The sequence below is a fragment of the Notamacropus eugenii genome, chromosome 4 (genome assembly GCF_028372415.1).
Source record: "Notamacropus eugenii isolate mMacEug1 chromosome 4, mMacEug1.pri_v2, whole genome shotgun sequence".
Classification (NCBI taxonomy): Eukaryota; Metazoa; Chordata; class Mammalia; order Diprotodontia; family Macropodidae; genus Notamacropus; species Notamacropus eugenii.
The window spans coordinates 22,595,912-22,612,689 of record NC_092875.1 but is presented as its reverse complement, the minus strand read 5'-3'; the positions used below and the strand labels follow the sequence as shown (position 1 = coordinate 22,612,689).

Here is a 16,778-nt window from a genome sequence, read left to right as displayed (position 1 = left end):
TATTTTCTTTTTTGTAAGGGATCTCAAACTCAGTGTGCTTTTCCAGGAACTGGAGAAAGACAGGAAGCGTGCCCATCTGATCCTGCAATTCATCCCTCATGTCATTCCCCACAAAAATGTGAGTATCTGGCAGATCACAGTGCTTGCCTCCTCCCACAGGCTCCGTCTAATCAGGAATAAGCATTTCCCTTGGACAGTCCTCCTGATTCTGTGTGTTGTGCATGGCGAGGCTCCGACTCTGAGAATGCTGGATCCTGCTCGCTCAAGAGAGCCTCTAGGCCCTCGAGGGGACCTGATCTGGGCAGTCTCTAGTGGGGGCTTAGGGTGAGGTCATTGACACTGTGGGCACTCACTGTGCTCCAGACTCTTCCTGAAACCCCCAACTTCCTCCAGTCACTTACTGTCAAGTCTCTGAGCATACTGTCAGCACTTAGGACATGCTGGGCTAGGGGGCCCTGGCCTCAGTGGTTTTTTCCTCAAGTTTTTTTGGGTCAGTTTTGAGAATTATTTTCTTGTGGCATATTCCTGACTGGTGTCTGGAATGACTAGGCCCAGCTTCAGGGGCATTTTAAAGACCCTCTAGTCTGGCTGCAGCCCCTCCCTCCAGACTTGGTTTCCCATTGCTGCCTCTCAGCAGATCTGGTGGTTCCCTACATAGGACCTTCTGTCTCCTGCCTCCTAGCCTTGGAATGCCCTTGTGTCTCACATGCTGCTAGATATCTTCCTTCATCCTCACACTTAGAAGTATGCTCCCTGGTGCGAGCCTGGGAGCGGCAATCTCACATCTAACTCAGAACTTTCACAGCTTGACCAGCTATCCCCCCAGCTACTCTCCAAAATGGCATCAACTGTCAAGGATCAGCTTATCTTGAATGTCCTAAAGGAGGACTAGGTTCCCCAGAACAAGATCACTGTTGTTGGGGTTGGTGCAGTTGGTATGGCATGTGCCATTAGTATCTTAACAAAGGAACCAGCTGATGAACTTGCCCTAGTTGATGTAATAGAAGACAAACTAGAAGGAGAGATGATGGATCTCCAACATGGCAGCCTTTTCCTCAAAACACCAAAGATTGTTTCTGGCAAAGACTACAGTGTGACCGCAAACTCAAAGCTGGTCATTGTTACGGCTGGGGCACGTCAACAGGAGGGAGGAAATCATCTTAATTTGGTCCAGCGTGATGTGAATATCTTTAATTTCATCATTCCCAATATTGTTCAATACAGCCCTAATTGCAAGCTGCTTATTGTTTCCAATCCAGTGAATATTTTGACATATGTGACCTGGAAGCTAAGTGACTTTCCTAAACACTGTGTTATTGGAAGTGGTTGCAATCTGGATTCTGCCCGTTTCTGTTACCTAATGGGGGTGAGTCTTGATGTCCATTCTTCAAGTTGTCATGGATGGGTCCTTGGGGAACATGGAGACTCCAGTATTCCTGTGTGGAGTGGTGTGAATCTTGCTGGTGTGTCTCTAAAGAACCTTAATCCTTTGGGAACTGATGCTGATACAGAGAATTGGAAAGATTCATAAACAGGTGGTTGAAAGTGCTTATGAGGTAATCAAACTGAAGGGCTACGCTTCCTGGGCCATTGGCTTGTCTGTGGCAGATCTGGCAGAAAGCATTATGAAGAATCTTAGGAGAGTGCATCCAATTTCCACCATGATTAAGGGCCTCTATGGCATTCATGAGGATGTCTTCCTTAGTGTCCCATGTGTCTTGGGGCAGAATGGCACTTCAGATGTGGTGAAGGTCAATCTGAATCTGGAGGAGGAGAGCCGTTTAAAGAAGAGTGCAGATACTCTTTGGGGAATCCAGAAGGAGCTGCAGTTTTAAAACCTTTGAATATGCTGCCATAGAGAGAACATGCCAGGCTGAGGGGTTATGTATGGTCCGCTTTTCAAATAGGCCAAATCCTTCCTCTGATTGGTGACTAAACACCAGAAGTGTCAAACCTGTGAACACACTGGTTTCTTCCTAAGGTCAGAAATGGGGAATAGAACCCCACTGTAGTTATATTTAGCATATGATGTATGGTCCCAGTGGTTGGTGCCAAGCAGAGCCAGTGCCCCACGGGTATGTAAACTACCTGCTTTGTATGTAGGTGCTGCAGGTTCCCTCAGGTCCAGAAGACAACACTCCTGGATACGAAACACTGTACAGCAGTAATTCTTTATTGACGCATCGATGACCTTTGTGCTCCTCTCCATTAGGGCACTACAGCATGGCCCCCATGTGTCACCTTTCCAGAGGACCTGATTTTGTCTGCCTGTATATATATCGATGGTTATAAATGTCCATATTCTGTAAAGAGATCTGTATAGGTACAACAGTGCAGCCAGTGCCTCAAGTGTCATACTAACCCTAAATACCGAATAAACAACAAAGAACTGATTTAAAAAAAAAAGTCTGCTCCCTGCCCTGCCCTGTTACTCCAGAATTGCCATGTTCTCTCCCCTCCCCCATTCCCCAAGAGAACATTAGTGAGCTCCTTAAGGGCCCATGCCCTCCTTCCACTTGTTTTTGGGCTCCCTGCCTAGGGGAGAGCTCAGATAAATGGGGACTTAATGAGTTCTTCTTGAGTTTGGGAATGGATGAATCCCTGTCAATTCAGTGAACAATTACCAAGGCCCAGGTGCTGCCTGGTGGGTTCTCTGCTGGACCTCCAGAAACAAGGAAGCATGGTTTCTGCCCCCAGAGGGAGCATGGGTACATGGGGCTGCCCCCAGGAGAAGGGGAGATGGGACATCTGGGGGACAGGACAGAGAACCAGAGCTGGGCCTTAATAGAATGAATAATATGGGGGAAGTATGCATTGAGGAAACCAGGAGCAAGTAAGCATAATACTGGTCTGCAAGCAGACTCTAAAATTAATTACTCAGCAAAGAAGACGTCAAGTCTAAAAATCGCTGGTCGCTAAGTGCCGCTGCGGAGATGTTCACTACAAATGGGGGTCATGTTTATGTACTAGATGAAGAAGACGCTGTAAGTACAGAAGGGCACATCCCAAAGGCAGCAGGGAACAGGAATGGCAGTGGAGCATGACCATGGACAGTACCTTTACTGTTTACTTGCCTGAGTGGTGATTGTATGGGCTCTGAGCTGAGCCTTCCAAGGGTGGACAGTCTTCCGACTGGACCAGGGGGTGCACGTGGCTCCGTTATAAACACAAGCAGAGACCTAAATCTCCCTTCCTTTTAGAGTGTTACTTCCCTGGACCATTAGTGAAATATACAAAGTTCCCACACACTCACATCTGTTGCCATGCTAGACTTGTCAAACCCAGCGGCGCCTTCCTTGACCCTCCCCAGAATGCCCTGATGTCAGGTGCGCCACACAGGGGTCTTCACTGGGGCCTGGGGTGCTCCGTGGCTGACCCCTGTCCTGGCCCTGTCTTTGCTGATTTCAGAGAGTGCTCCTCTTCCGAAACATGGTAATCAAGGAGAAGGAGAAGCTCGGGCTCGTTGAGACCAGCTCAGCATCCCCTCACGTCACCCACATCACCATCCGAAGATCCCGGATGCTGGAGGTGAGTGGTCCCTGTAATGATGTGTTTGCGTTAAATGTGGCCAGGAGGTCATTCAAGCCTTGTTTTCTGCCTTATTAGAACCTCCAAGCTTTTGACATGGCTCAGTTGCACAAGGGCCTTGGGAAAAGTGACTCCTGGACTGCTGGCCACTAGGCAGGTTTTCTGATAGCTGCCATCCAAGGTCTTGCTCTTTGAGTTTAGACTCCCATTGGTCTTCAGATGTTAGTGAACTAGCCAAGCATCTTTTTGGTTGTTCCTCAGCTCAGGCTCCTTCTGTGTTGCTCTGGTCAGCTCTTTGGGTCTTAGAACTACAAGGCTTTGGTACAAAATGATGATGTCTGGGTTATACAGTGTCAGAGCCTGATAACTCGGTAGAAGTGTGCCAGCCAGTTCAGACTGTGGTATGTGCCCTTTGCTTGGCCATGGTGTTTAGAGCAGAAAAGTGTTCTTGAGACATGAAAAGTTTATGGTGGCAGATTGTATCAGGTTCATGCTTACTCAGAGTCCCTGACCTCCTGCCATCCCTGAGATCAAGCAAGGCGTCCTTTTTATTCTCCTGTGGGCCTGTGATCCATTCATTCAGATGTCTAACTGCCTTAATCCAGTATTCAAGGCTCTACAGGATCTGGCCCTAACCCACTTGTCTTTTTTCAAAAATATTTATTAAAACCTTTAGGTGTTTTGGATGACTCCCCACCCACCCTGTGTGGAGCCCTCCTTGTAACAAAGAAAAAGCAGGGAAACAGAACCCATGGATAGAGGGACCCTTGAGCATCTCCATTCTGTTCCACTCTCTTGGGCCTCACAGCCCAGTGGGTGGAGGGAGGCCTGTCCCAAGACTTGTTCGTTTACCATGAGCTTGGCTCATTTCTGGAATTGTTGGGTAAATTCCTTGGAATGTTTTCCTGCCCAGTGACATGCCGGTGCCCCGACACACCATGCTTGCTGAGCGATTCTACCATCCAAAGGCAGCCTGTCTTTGTGTCCAGGGCCTGGATGGGCCATGTGCTCAGCTCTCACATTAGCTGTCCCAAGTGGCCCAGCCTCCTTTTTTAGCCTTATCCCTTCAGGCTCTTCCAGAGCATCTACCGATACCTCCTGGTTTCCCACCTTTTTGCCTACGATCATGTCCCCTCTATCTGGAATGCCCTCCTCCAGCCAGTCCTTAAGGGCCCAGCTCCACCTCCCGTCTCCTGGGCCTACATACGTCTCCTGCCTCAGAGTGCCCTGCAACCCTTGGTCCTACTCCAGTCCTGAGATGCCATGTTAGACCCTACAGTTATGTGTGTGGGTGCTAGCTGCCCTTCTGACCCTAGAGGCCAGCAACCACACAGGGACTCACTCAGTGGTGACATTCAGTAAATCTTTGTGAATGTGAGCCAGATGCAGAGTAAAGGGGCAGGTGCTCCCCCCTCCCCACTCCAGCACACGCATCTGGTCTAATGTTCCTCGCCTACAAGCTGTGGGATCCCGGGGAAGTCATGTCACTTCTCCATGGCTCAGTTTCCTCATCAGTAAAGTGGGGATAATAATAGCACCTGCTGCCCAGGATCAAAGGTGATATTTGTAAAGCACTCAAAATGCAATGTAAATTCAAGAAAGAAAGGGAGGGAGAGAGGAAGGAAAGAAGGAAGGGAGGATTTGAGGCTCATAAATAGAAGCTTCTTGGCACCCTCACATTCCAGTGGCAAGTGTTCCTGTCTGTTTGTGCCTGGGGAGTAGGAGGCTGTGGCTGAGGGGAGACTCCTGGACCTGACCATTTGTCCAAGTGACCTCCTGTTGGCCCTGTGGTACATGATGGGAAGTGGAAAGAGCACTCCCCTCCACTTGGAGGTCAAGGACACCTGATTTTATTCCTGCCTGTGACACTTAGCACCTCTGTGTCTATGGGCAAATCCCCTCCCCAGCCAGGCCCTGCGTTTCCGCTGTGAGGCTCCATCCTGGGCTGTGGCAGCTAAAGGACTTGGCCCACGGTCCCCGCTGCCCTCCCCCTGCCCCTGATTAGATCTCACTGCCTAGTTTACCGTCTCGGACGCTCAAGGCTCCAGCATAGGTATGTCCTGTGTCCTAGCTGACACCGCATGGACTCCCCTCTTGGGCAAAGGCTGCGCAGGGATGGCTCCAGCCAGATCCATCCTTTCTGCAGGCTCAAGGATGGGAGCCATGAGGCCAGCTTTCCCTCTCACAGCTGCCTACATCACAACTCTCTTGGGGAGCAGCTCGGGGGAGGGCCTGGAGAGCTGCCTCTGGGAGATGCAGGAAGGCGTGGTGTGGTGCTGCTGATGGGCTGTCCCTCCCGTCTGGCAGGATGGCTATGAACAGCTGCGGCAGCTCTCCCAGAATGCCATGAAGGGTGTGATCCGTGTGAAGTTTGTCAACGACCTGGGAGTGGACGAGGCTGGCATTGACCAAGACGGAGTGTTCAAAGAGTTCTTGGAGGAAATCATCAAGAGGGTGTTTGACCCAGCGCTAAATCTGTTCAAGGTCCATGTCGGGGGGGGAGGGAGGATGTGGGGGGGGGAGGGGGCATGTGGGGGGAAGGGGATGTGGGGGGGAGGAGGGGACATGGGGGGAGGGGGCGTGAAGGGGGAGGGGACATGGGGGGGAGGGGGTGGGGGGGGGAGGGGGCAGAGGGGTCATGCCCCAGCCACAAGCTGCACCTGGCTCACCCCAGACTATCTTTGTGCTTTGTAGACCACCAGTGGCGATGAGAGACTCTACCCATCGCCCACATCCTACATCCATGAGAACTACCTACAGCTCTTTGAGTTCGTGGGGAAAATGCTAGGCAAGGCTGTGTATGAGGTGAGTAGGAGGGCAGCACAGGGGAGGGGAGGGGGCTCCAAAATGTGAGGGGGCTGGGGCTGGCACAGCTCTAGAGCTCTGATCTTCAATGAGACCACCTGGCATGGTGCTGGGAAGTCTCTAGGCTAAGCCCAGTCACCTGGAGAGCCTTCTTCAGTGCAGAGAGGGAGGATGCTGGCAGCTGGGCCTCAGGCTGGCGGTCCTGGCTCCATCACTTCCTAGGCTTCTTCAGACCTCAGTTTCCTCATTTGTAGAAGAGGAACCATTCCATTTAGATGTCTGCCTCTCTGGGCCTATAGAAGATCCAGTGGGGACCCTCATACGCTCTCTAGGTGCCAGGCTGGAGCCCCGGGGCATCACTTCAGCTTCTGTTCTTTGTTTTTGGGCTCTGTGGCTATTATAAAGGGGAGGGGAAGGTACAGGGGGCTGGAGTCTGCAGGGAAGTGGCAAACAGGCTGGGGGCCTGAGCTCCAGAGATGGAGAACGAGCCCTTTGTAGGGACAGGCCAGAGTGGGGCAGGCTTAGTTCCCCTCATCTTACTCCGAAGCAGAATCCTGGTTAATAGCGGTGGGCCCTAAGTACCTCCCTCCTCCCAGTGTCATTGAGATGGAGGGGAGGGGGAACCAATTGCTATGTTTGAGAGCTACAGAAACAGTTTAGGCCCCTGGGTCTGCTAGGGCTGGGGAGCGTCTGGGAGTCTGGGCTGGGTGACCTCATCCGCAAAGGCTTGGGAGGGGTCCTTTCACACATTTCATTACAAATTTAAGAGAAACAGTAAAGTTTGCTGAACAGAGAAGACCCACCAGCAGAAGACATGGGTGTTAGTTCCATGTTTCCCAAAGAGTGGGGTTAGGTAGGGGAGGATTGGGGCTAGGGGAGGAGGATGATGGTGATAGAACTCAGGGGGGGAATGAATTGACCTCTGGGGAGTGTTGGAAAGGACCTTGGAGGTCATCGAGGCCAAATCTTGAAGGATTCATCTCTAATGTCCCTAGCAAGAGATCCTCCCTCTTCTTTGCCCAGAGTCCCTCATGTCCTTGTATCTTTGGAGACATCCTTCTTGATGGTGGGAAAGTTCTGCCCCACCTGCCGTGAGCCCATGTCTGCCTCCCAGTAATTCCCACTTGTGGCTCCAGGGTCTCTCCTCTGTCACCAAGCAGAACAGGCTGAGCCCTCCCCAGTGCAGCTCATCCACCATTTCTGAAGTGCCTGCTATGCACCCAGTGCTGCACTAAGCGCTGGGGATACAGAGACAAAGGATGACCTGCTCCCTACTCTCAAGGAGTAGACACTGTGTCAGAGGAGATCATGTGCACATGCACACATGTGCATGTGCATACACACACCTGCCTGCTGGATAAATGCCTAGCAGTTTAAGAGCCAGGATGCCAGTAGGCCAAGGGGCCCAGGAAAGGCTTCACCTCCAGAGTGGTCCCAGGATTCCCCATTTTGGGGGCCCCCACTTGCCTCCAGCTCACCAGCTCCAGGTCCTTTGCCCTGTGATGTCACACTGTCTGGCTTTGTTTCCTGGTGCATTCAGGGCACTCTCCTCTACTAGTCTCTCTGGAGCCTTCCATTCACCACATGGGTGAATACTCTACTTTTCCCTTTTATTCTGCTACTGGCATAAGGCCCAGGAGCACCAGGGAGGAAGGCTGGGACTGGGAACATGCTGAGTAGCTGGTGACCCTCTTGCCTTAGATTCCTGGAGAGAGGGTTCTGGATCTGTTTTCTTTTGAACATCATCACTCTCCCCATGATGCCATCTGGCTGCAGTGATAGGACACCACAATCTCCAAAGAGTTAAAATGAGCAGGACAGTAGAGACCTTCAGGCAGGTGGTGGTGCATTCCCAGAGAGGTGCCTCACCTCTGAGGAGGTGTGTGAGATACCAACGCTGTGGCTGAGCAGTCTTGGAGGCAAGTCAGTCATGTGTCCCCCACAGTGTCCGGAGAGCCTAAGACCCCCAGCGTGTCTTAGAGGGTATTGCTGAGAGGACTCATAGGAGGCAGGGACAAGATGTGGATACAGGATAAGAAGACAAAAGGGTTTCTGTTGATGCAGGAATCCCCTTAGAGTCCAGTCCCCATGCACACCAGGGTAATCCTGGAGCTGCTGAAGAGATCTTGTTCCCTTCTGCTGCTGACTGAGGGTCTAGAGTCCCAGGGCAGTGACTGAGGCTTCCTTCTCTCTTATGTTACAGGGGATTGTGGTAGATGTGCCTTTCGCTTCCTTCTTCCTAAGCCAGCTGCTCGGGCATCATCACAGTATCTTCTACAGCTCGGTGGATGAACTGCCTTCCTTGGATGCGGAGTTCTACAAAAACCTCACTTCTATTAAGGTTGGTATGATTTGAACCCCTTGGCATTAGTGAAGCCACAATGGGTGTATAGATGAGGACGAAGTAACCTGATTATTAGGACATAGACCCAGAGCCCCTTACCTTCTCTCTGCTGGCCGAGCTCTCTCTGGTGAACCTTGGCTCAAGGGGCTGGGGCTGTCCCCACTGCTTCTGGCAACAACTGGATGACTCCCGTAGTGGCTAGTGAAGGAAAAGCCCCCACTGAGGTGGGGACAGTGTGGAGGGATTGGATGAGGGGCTTCCCTTTCCTGGGGACATCCGAGCTATGAGCTAACCTGCCACTCTCCATTCTCTCATTAAGTGGATTGATTAAAGGGCTGTCTTAGTGGCCACTGCAGGCCAAGGGGCCCTTCTGTGAGCTGGATCCAGAAGCTCTGCTTCCAAGGACCTAGAGGGAGTGTTTGCCCATGCAAAGTCACAGCTCTTTTTGCAGCCCTGAATGTCGCAATCATAGGAAAACACTCAGGAGGAAGGTGATGAGCTCTGTAATTCTTGGACATGGAGTTTCTCAGCCCTGATGCCTTTCCCATCTTTTTCAACAGCGCTACGATGGAGACATTGGTGACCTGGGTTTAACACTGTCCTACGATGAAGATGTGATGGGCCAGGTGGGGCTCTTTGTATGCTACCTTTCCCATTCCCTTCCCTCTGTTTGCTTCCCGTTTTGTTCTCTGTCTGTCCCCAGGCCCCCTCAGAGGGCCGCTGGGCTGCAGGGGGCCTGAGTTGCTCCCTGAGCATCTCCGAACCGGGCCCTGCTCCTCTGACCCCCTTTGGAAGCCTGCTCTGCAGACATGGCATCACAACTGGACACAGTTCTTGGCTGGAGCCATAATCTCCTCCTCTGGTTGACATGGCTGTTGGTTGCCATGGTGAGGATCAGGCTCTTGCACGCTGAGGATTATAAGCCTTTTAGAGGGAGAAGCAGCAGGCCAAAGGCTGCCTCTCCCTCAGGGCCTGGCTGTATTTGTACTCCTCAGGGAGAGGGAGAAACGAGACCCCAAACATGGAGCCCCAACGGGCTTGTTCCAGTGGCTCCTTTGAAGATCTCCTACTTCTCACCATCTCTTGTAATTCACACAGATCTGTGGGTGTGGAGGCACACACATGTGCATACACATGTGTGTGTACACACCCATGCATATACCACATACACACACACACACACACACATGCCATGTTCTGTCTCTAACAAACCAGATCTAGCCTGTGTTCACTTTGGCTAGTGGACAGATCCATAAATGGGAGATGAGGTCTCCTGGATTTGTAGGGAAAATTGCCCCCATGTCTGTGCACAAAGGAATGTTCTTTTTCTGGCAAAGGCGAAGGCTGCTGTGAGGGTTGCTGGATGTGTCTCAGAGGAGAGCGAGTGCTGACCTCTCACTCTGTTCTTAATCGTCAGGGCTCAGTCAGGCTAGCTGGGGGGACCTGAGAAAGGACTCAGCTGGGCTATGCTGCTTTGTGGGAGAGCCAGTCTGTCCCCAGTCTGTGATTATCTTGGGAGTTTGCCTAGTCTGTCCATCTCCAGGAAAGTGCCTGTCCGGTAATTCCAATGCAATCTTCTTCCTCATCAGCTTGTTTGCCATGAACTGATTCCTGGAGGGAAGACCATTCCTGTGACAAATGAAAATAAGTGAGTATCACAATTAGGTGCTTCAGGTCATTCCTTGGAAAGACTTCATTCTGTCTCCGCAGCCTTGCGTGGAGGATTTATTAAGACTGATGGAAGGAGAAAGAGACCATAAAGACTATAATAGAATTTTCCAGTTACAGTTCATAGGCAGAAATTGTATTGAATTTGATTTGCAAAATAAGAATTGACAATCTATTGTTTGCACTAGCGCTTCTAAGGTCAAAGGTGGCCTGTCTGTCGCGTTCCAAGGGGGTTAGTGACAGTTCTAGATGCAGACGGATGGATTCCAAGCCATCCAGGCGCAAGGGCACAGAGGGACACCTCACAGGAGACAGATCACCCAGGAATGATAGCTTGTGGCAGGTGTCTAAAGGCCCTTCCTCCAAAGGCACTGTGATGAATCCAAATGCCATAGACAGTGGTACTTAGACACAGAAATCAGAGGCGCCTTGGAGCCCTGCGGCTATTTTCACAGTTAACCAATGTCAGCCTTTGGAGGCTGTGCAAAGTAGGCTTGCCTGCTGCCCCAGCACTTCCCAGCTCATTAAAGCCACTGATCCTGAACAAGAGTCAGCTTTGACCCCTCTCTCATCTCCCTCTATCTGACTGCCTCAGCTGGGCCCTGCTCATCGCTGACAGCAGCTCTTCAGTGTTGGGGCAGGGCACACTGAGCTTCCACTTGCTTGAATGTGCTAGGCTTTAGGCTGGGCAGATTGGTCAGCTTGGACTGAAAGGAATCCTTCCATCTCAGACTTAGCCACAAGAGTAGCCTTTTGGGGCTCTGCCTCATCTGGCCTCGCAGGGCTGTTTGAGAAGAGAGGCCTGCCCCAAGTTCGCTGGTACACACAGCTGTGGTCCTGTTTCGTTTCATGCTCTACATAGAGTGTTGGGTCTCTTGCCACAGAGAGCACACTCTGAACATTCAGACTGGTCAGGAAGCCTGCGGGTGGCCAGAGGACCCTCAGATGCCTCCATTCTGTGAAGGTGGAAACTGAGCCCGGCCCAGCAAAGGGAGGGAGGGAGGAAACTCCTGCCTAGTATTCACAAAGGATAAACAGGAGATTTGGGGCCTTAGATGTCAGGTCATCGTGTAGATGCAGATAGAGCTCGCTAGGGTCAGCATCATCTCATTTGATAAGAGGAAGCAGTTTGTGGGCAGGGCTGCTTTGGTGCCTTCATGCTGGAAAATGCCACTTTCACCCTGGCTCTCCACTTCCTCCTGGGGTTCCAGCCTTAGCCCAAGAGATAGATTCCTCCATGCCTGGCACAGCTGGGTTTTCCTTTTACTCCTTACATGGGATGCTGACTCTGAAACCATTAGGAAATAAACTTTGTCTTTGGGCCTTTGTGAACAAAGATTTTACTTAGGAAATCAACAGTGGAGACTTGATTTGTGACTTATTTAACCTTGTTAGGAGACTTAATTGCATTTTAATTCCTTTTGCATAAGAATAATTCGAATGCCAAGCAGTGATACTAATTGTTTTTTTAAATTATTTTTATTTCATTAAATATTTCGCAATTACATGTAAAACATTTTTAACAATTATTTTTTAAAATTTTGAGTTCCAAATTCTCTCCCTCCTTGAGAAGGTGAGCAATTTGATATCAGTTCTATGGGTAAAGTCATGCAAAACCTATTTCCTTATTAGACATTGCAGAAGTAAACAGAAATAAAGGGGGTAAAAAACACTTCAGGCTGTATTCAGAGCTGATCAGTTTTCTCTTTAGGCGGGGAGAGCACTTTTCATCATGAGCTCTTTTGAAATTGTCTTAGATCATCATCTCAATCAGAATAACTAAGTGTTTCAGAGATGATCTTCGTTCCAATGTGTCTGTGACTGTGTACGGTGTTCTCCTGGTTCTGCTCACTGCACTTTGCCTCAGTTCATAGAAGTCATCCCGGATTTCTTTGAAACCATCGTGCTCATCATTTCTTAGAACACAGCTTGTTCAGGCATTCCCCAGTGGAGGAGCATCCCCTCCACTTCCAACAGAAAGAGCTGTTATAAATGTTTTTGTACAGATGGTCCTTTTCCCTTTTTCTTGATCTCTGTGGTATTGCTGGGTCAAAGGACATGTGCAGTTTGTAGCCCCTTGGGCCTAGTTCAGAATTGTTCTCCAGAATGACTGGACTGGTTCACAACTCCACCAGCCATGCATCAATGTCTCCAACATTTGTCGTTTTTCTTTTCTGTTGTGTTTGCCATGATAGGTGTGAGGGGGGAAGTCTCAGAGTTGTTTTAGTTTTTGCATTTATCAGTATTAATCAGTAATAATTTAGAACATTTTTACATGTGACTATTGATAGCTTTGATTTTTTTCTTCTGAAGATTGTCTGTTCATGTCCTTTGAGCATTTATCAACTGGAGAATGGCTCTTTATTTTTATAAATTTGGATCAGTTCCCTGTATATTTAAGAAAGCTATCAAAATTTTTCCCCTTTTTTCTGCTTTTCTTCTAATTTTTGTGGCATTAGTTTTATTTGTGCAAAAGCTTTTTACTTAATCAAAATTATCAACTTTATATACTATCTCTGTTTTATTTCTCTGTCTCTTGTTTGATCATAAAATCTTCCCTTATCCATAGATTTGACAGGTACATTTTTCCACAGTCCCCTAATTGACTAATCACTCTTTATGTGTAAATCATTTATCCATTTTTACGTGTATGGTGTAAGAGGTTGGTCTAATACCTAGTTTCTGCTAAACTGCTTTCCAGTTTTCCCAGCAGTTTCTGTCAAATGTTGAGTTCTTACCCCAAAAGCTTGGATCTTTGGGTTTATCAGATCCTTTATTACCTTGGTCATTTATTTCATTGTAATGTGTACCTGATCTGTCCCACTGATCCACTGCTTTACTTCTTAGGCAGCAGCAGATTCTTCTGTGCTTTGTCTTAGTTTGAAATCTGGAACGGCTCGACTGCTTTCCTTCACTTTTTTTTTTCCTTGTTTCCCTTGATATTCTTGACCTTTTGTTCTTAATAAAACTGATCTTTTAATTAAAGTAAGGCAGGAAGATGACCACTTGAAAAAATTTCATTATTTAAGTTAAGATCATCTACTCTGACCCCTTATTTTACAAATAAGGAAATAGAAGGCCATGGTAGAAAAATGTCACAGCCATGATCAAAAAATATATTTTGCTCTTTAAAAGCAGGTTTGAAAAATCCACATCTCTTGTTTGATAAAAGAGACTAAGAAAAATTTTGTAAATTGGTTGATTTTTTCATGGAAATAAGAGAGTGAATATGACATTCCTTCTTGCATCCTTTGGCTGAAAGCATCAGGGTTAACATACAAAAGGCCTTGCTTACAAGGTGGTCTCTCAAGTCCTTCCAGGTCTGAGATTGAGACTGAATGAACAAACTTTCTGAATCACTTAATTAAAAAACTGGACTGTTTTTTTAACCCAAATTGTTCTTTCTTCCCTTTGGAATAGAATCAGCTATATTCACCTGATGGCCCATTTCCGGATGCATACTCAAATCAAAAATCAGACGGCTGCTCTCATTAGTGGTTTCCGCTCTATTATCAAATCTGAATGGATTCGAATGTTTTCGACCCCAGAGCTACAGCGCTTGATCTCTGGTGACAATGCAGAGATTGACCTCGAAGACTTAAAGTAAGCAGGGATTGATATCTGTATGCCTCCTAGAAAGTGAGATGTCAAGAACTCTCCCGGGGGAGCTTCAAGAGGCAGAGCCACATCCTGAGTCACTGGGGTGGCTGCAGGTCTATGGCGTGTATCGGCAAACCCTCAGTACTTGACCTTGGGGATGCTGGGGAGACATTGGCATTAAAAAACGATGTCGCTTCAGAGGATAGAGTATTAGAGCTGGCCAGTGAGAGAATTCACTAAGCCTGGGGGTACATGTGCATCATGGTTATAGGGGATTCTTATTCTCCAGCAAATACATTGCATACTAAGTTTCTAAAAATATTTTTCAGGAAACACACTGTATACTATGGTGGCTTTCACGGGAGTCATCGAGTCATCATATGGCTTTGGGACATTCTAGCCCATGACTTTACCCCAGATGAGAGAGCTATGTTTCTCAAGGTAAATTCATCTGCCTTAAAATGTCTGCCTCTTGAATATTGATGTGTGCTGGGGCACTGATATTCTCATATGTGTACTAAGGCCACAGTGTCCTGTGACCTCATGAAATAACAACTTTTTTTTAACTCATTAGACATTCTTTCCCTGTGAAGGTCACAGTGCCAAGCCATTGGATGTGGGACTTGAGGGACTGAGGGATATATGGGGGTGACATCTCCAGAAATGGATCCTAGTGACAACCAGTACCCTCCAACATTAGGAATATCCTGCAGTCCTATTGGTCTGTCTTCTTAACAAAAAATACATTGATCTTGTCTGCTCCCCAAATATATCAAGGCGTCTACCTTCAGGGGAGTGTGGAGAACCCTTGAGCACCCCCAGGAGCTGGCTTCCTATCTTAGCTTTGTCACTCACTAGACAGTCATCTGCTACCCTGTGCCTCAGTTTTCTCTTATGTAAGTTGGGAATAATAACGTGACCTCCCTGCCAGGATTATTGTGTGGTTTCCGTTTGGGAACCTAAAACGCCCCTACCACACAAGGTGGTACTTTAGACATAATGAATGGGCAGAAAAAAAGGCCCCAGGTTGTCCTGCTACTACAGTTCTGCTCATTCTCTCCTGGGACACTGAGCCCAGTACAGTTCTCCATCTTCCTCCAGACCAGGGACTCTTAACCTGGGGTCTGTGGATAGACTGAAAGGAGACATGACTTGAATACCTCTTCATTTTCACTACCTTCCAACTGAAATTTTAGCACTTCCTTCAGTTTTGAATGTAGGCGACAGACATTCTTCTGAAAAGTTTCCATGAATGTCACCAGGCTGCCCCTAAAAGGCGAAGGGTCACTCCTGTTTATTGTTTAGTGTTTATGTTTAACAGCAGTCAGGCTCTCTGTCCTTGCCACATCAGCCCACTTTCCTTTCCATCATACATTAATTTCATGATATCCGCTTCTGCACTTCTTGTGAGTGGGTTATTGCTGGAAATAGGCTGCTGTGACTGACTTGTGCCTGTCACGTGTCACTTGAGTGTCCTTTGGGTCACCTCCAGCTTTGATTTGTCAAGAAGTTGTGATGTTCCAGCGTTCACAGCAGTTCAGCATTACCAAGAGAGCATTTGTGTTCATGAGTTAGTTTTTTGTGCCATGGAATCATTAGAAGTTCCATGTAATTTTCCCAATGCAGTCTAGCATTTCTGGGCGCACTTCATCATCCATCTTCTATGTCTAGCTTAGATCTTTGAACTGATCTACCAACTTCAGGAATCTGCAGTCTAAGTACATAATAAGTGCATAAATCATTTTCATCCATTTTGTTTCCCTTGTGTGGATTGTTAAACTGCTCCCTACTGAAGAATGCTAGATATCCACCAAGGAACTCCCCCAGCACTTTTTCCCACTGTTCACAGCTGAGTACCTTTGACCTTGTCATCTCATTACCACAGATCTGTATCATCCTAGGGATTGGTTAGGTGTTAAAACAGGAAAAAGGAGCCATTTGTACAAAAAATAATCATGTCTGTTCTAGGGGAAAACTAATGGTGAACAGACTCCAGTGAAATGTAGGAAGCCTCAGAAAGGGTGTCTACCAGCAGGAACAGGGCTGGCCCATGCCTGGCCTCACTCTAGGTGGAATTAAAAGAGCAGCTTATACATTGGTTACAAGTGTAGGAAAGGACCCAGCAGTGATGTGAGCACAGCGCAGTGAGCACCCAGCAACCCCAGGCTGACGGAGGAGAAGGCTCTGGCTTTAGAGGCAGAGAATGCAGTTCAGTTCCTATGCTGCCCTTTTCCTGGCCAGATGACCCTGGACAGGTCACTACCACTTCCCTTTCTAAAGTCAAGGGCATGGGCAACCTGATTTCCCATGTCTCTCGTAGCCCGAAGGCCTAGAATTGTCTCCAAAAGTTGGTTTTAATTAAAAAATCTTTGTATTAAAGTTTAGGTTACATGTAGGTATGTTAAACAGAAATACACATAGTGCATATTTTATGGTTTTGTTTGGCACTCCATTCCCTACTGCTGATTTCTGTTTTTTTGAGAACACAGTTTATAATTTTAAAAACATTTTGAAATGGCAGAACCAGAAAGAGATGACAATGTGTGATGCATATGGCTAGTGTGTAAGCAAATGTATCACTTGTTTAATGGCTTGATACCTTTTGTAAATGTTGATTTTTGTAAGAGACCCAATATGCCAGGACTGAGGGCTCACTCCCACCTTGGAACGTTGCGTTTCATTCCAGTTTGTGACCAGCTGTTCCAGGCCCCCACTTTTAGGATTTGCCTACCTCAAGCCTCCTTTCTCCATCCGCTGCGTCGAGGTGTCAGATGACCAGGTACTGCCACAGGCTGGGGGAAAGCGTGGGGGGCAGGGTACCAATGCCACCAGG

The 16,778-nt window shown here is 48.2% G+C and overlaps 1 protein-coding gene and 1 pseudogene across 4 annotated transcripts in view; both read left to right on the top strand.

Moving 5' to 3' along the window:
- UBE3B (ubiquitin protein ligase E3B) overlaps positions 1-16,778 on the top strand; it is a 51,513-nt gene that overhangs the window by 26,084 nt on the left and 8,651 nt on the right. For 3 of the 4 annotated variants that reach the window (XM_072600168.1, XM_072600166.1, XM_072600167.1), the window contains 10 exons: positions 19-118; positions 3,409-3,528; positions 5,836-6,012; positions 6,223-6,333; positions 8,537-8,674; positions 9,238-9,303; positions 10,267-10,325; positions 13,766-13,948; positions 14,275-14,386; positions 16,632-16,724. In XM_072600168.1, coding sequence (XP_072456269.1) covers positions 19-118; positions 3,409-3,528; positions 5,836-6,012; positions 6,223-6,333; positions 8,537-8,674; positions 9,238-9,303; positions 10,267-10,325; positions 13,766-13,948; positions 14,275-14,386; positions 16,632-16,724 — 1,159 coding nt within the window. Of the gene's footprint in view, positions 1-18; positions 119-3,408; positions 3,529-5,835; positions 6,013-6,222; positions 6,334-8,536; positions 8,675-9,237; positions 9,304-10,266; positions 10,326-13,765; positions 13,949-14,274; positions 14,387-16,570; positions 16,725-16,778 lie in introns of all 4 variants that reach the window. The other variant, XM_072600169.1, reaches the window with a different exon arrangement.
- On the top strand, positions 125-3,402 carry LOC140499135 (L-lactate dehydrogenase A chain pseudogene; annotated as a pseudogene).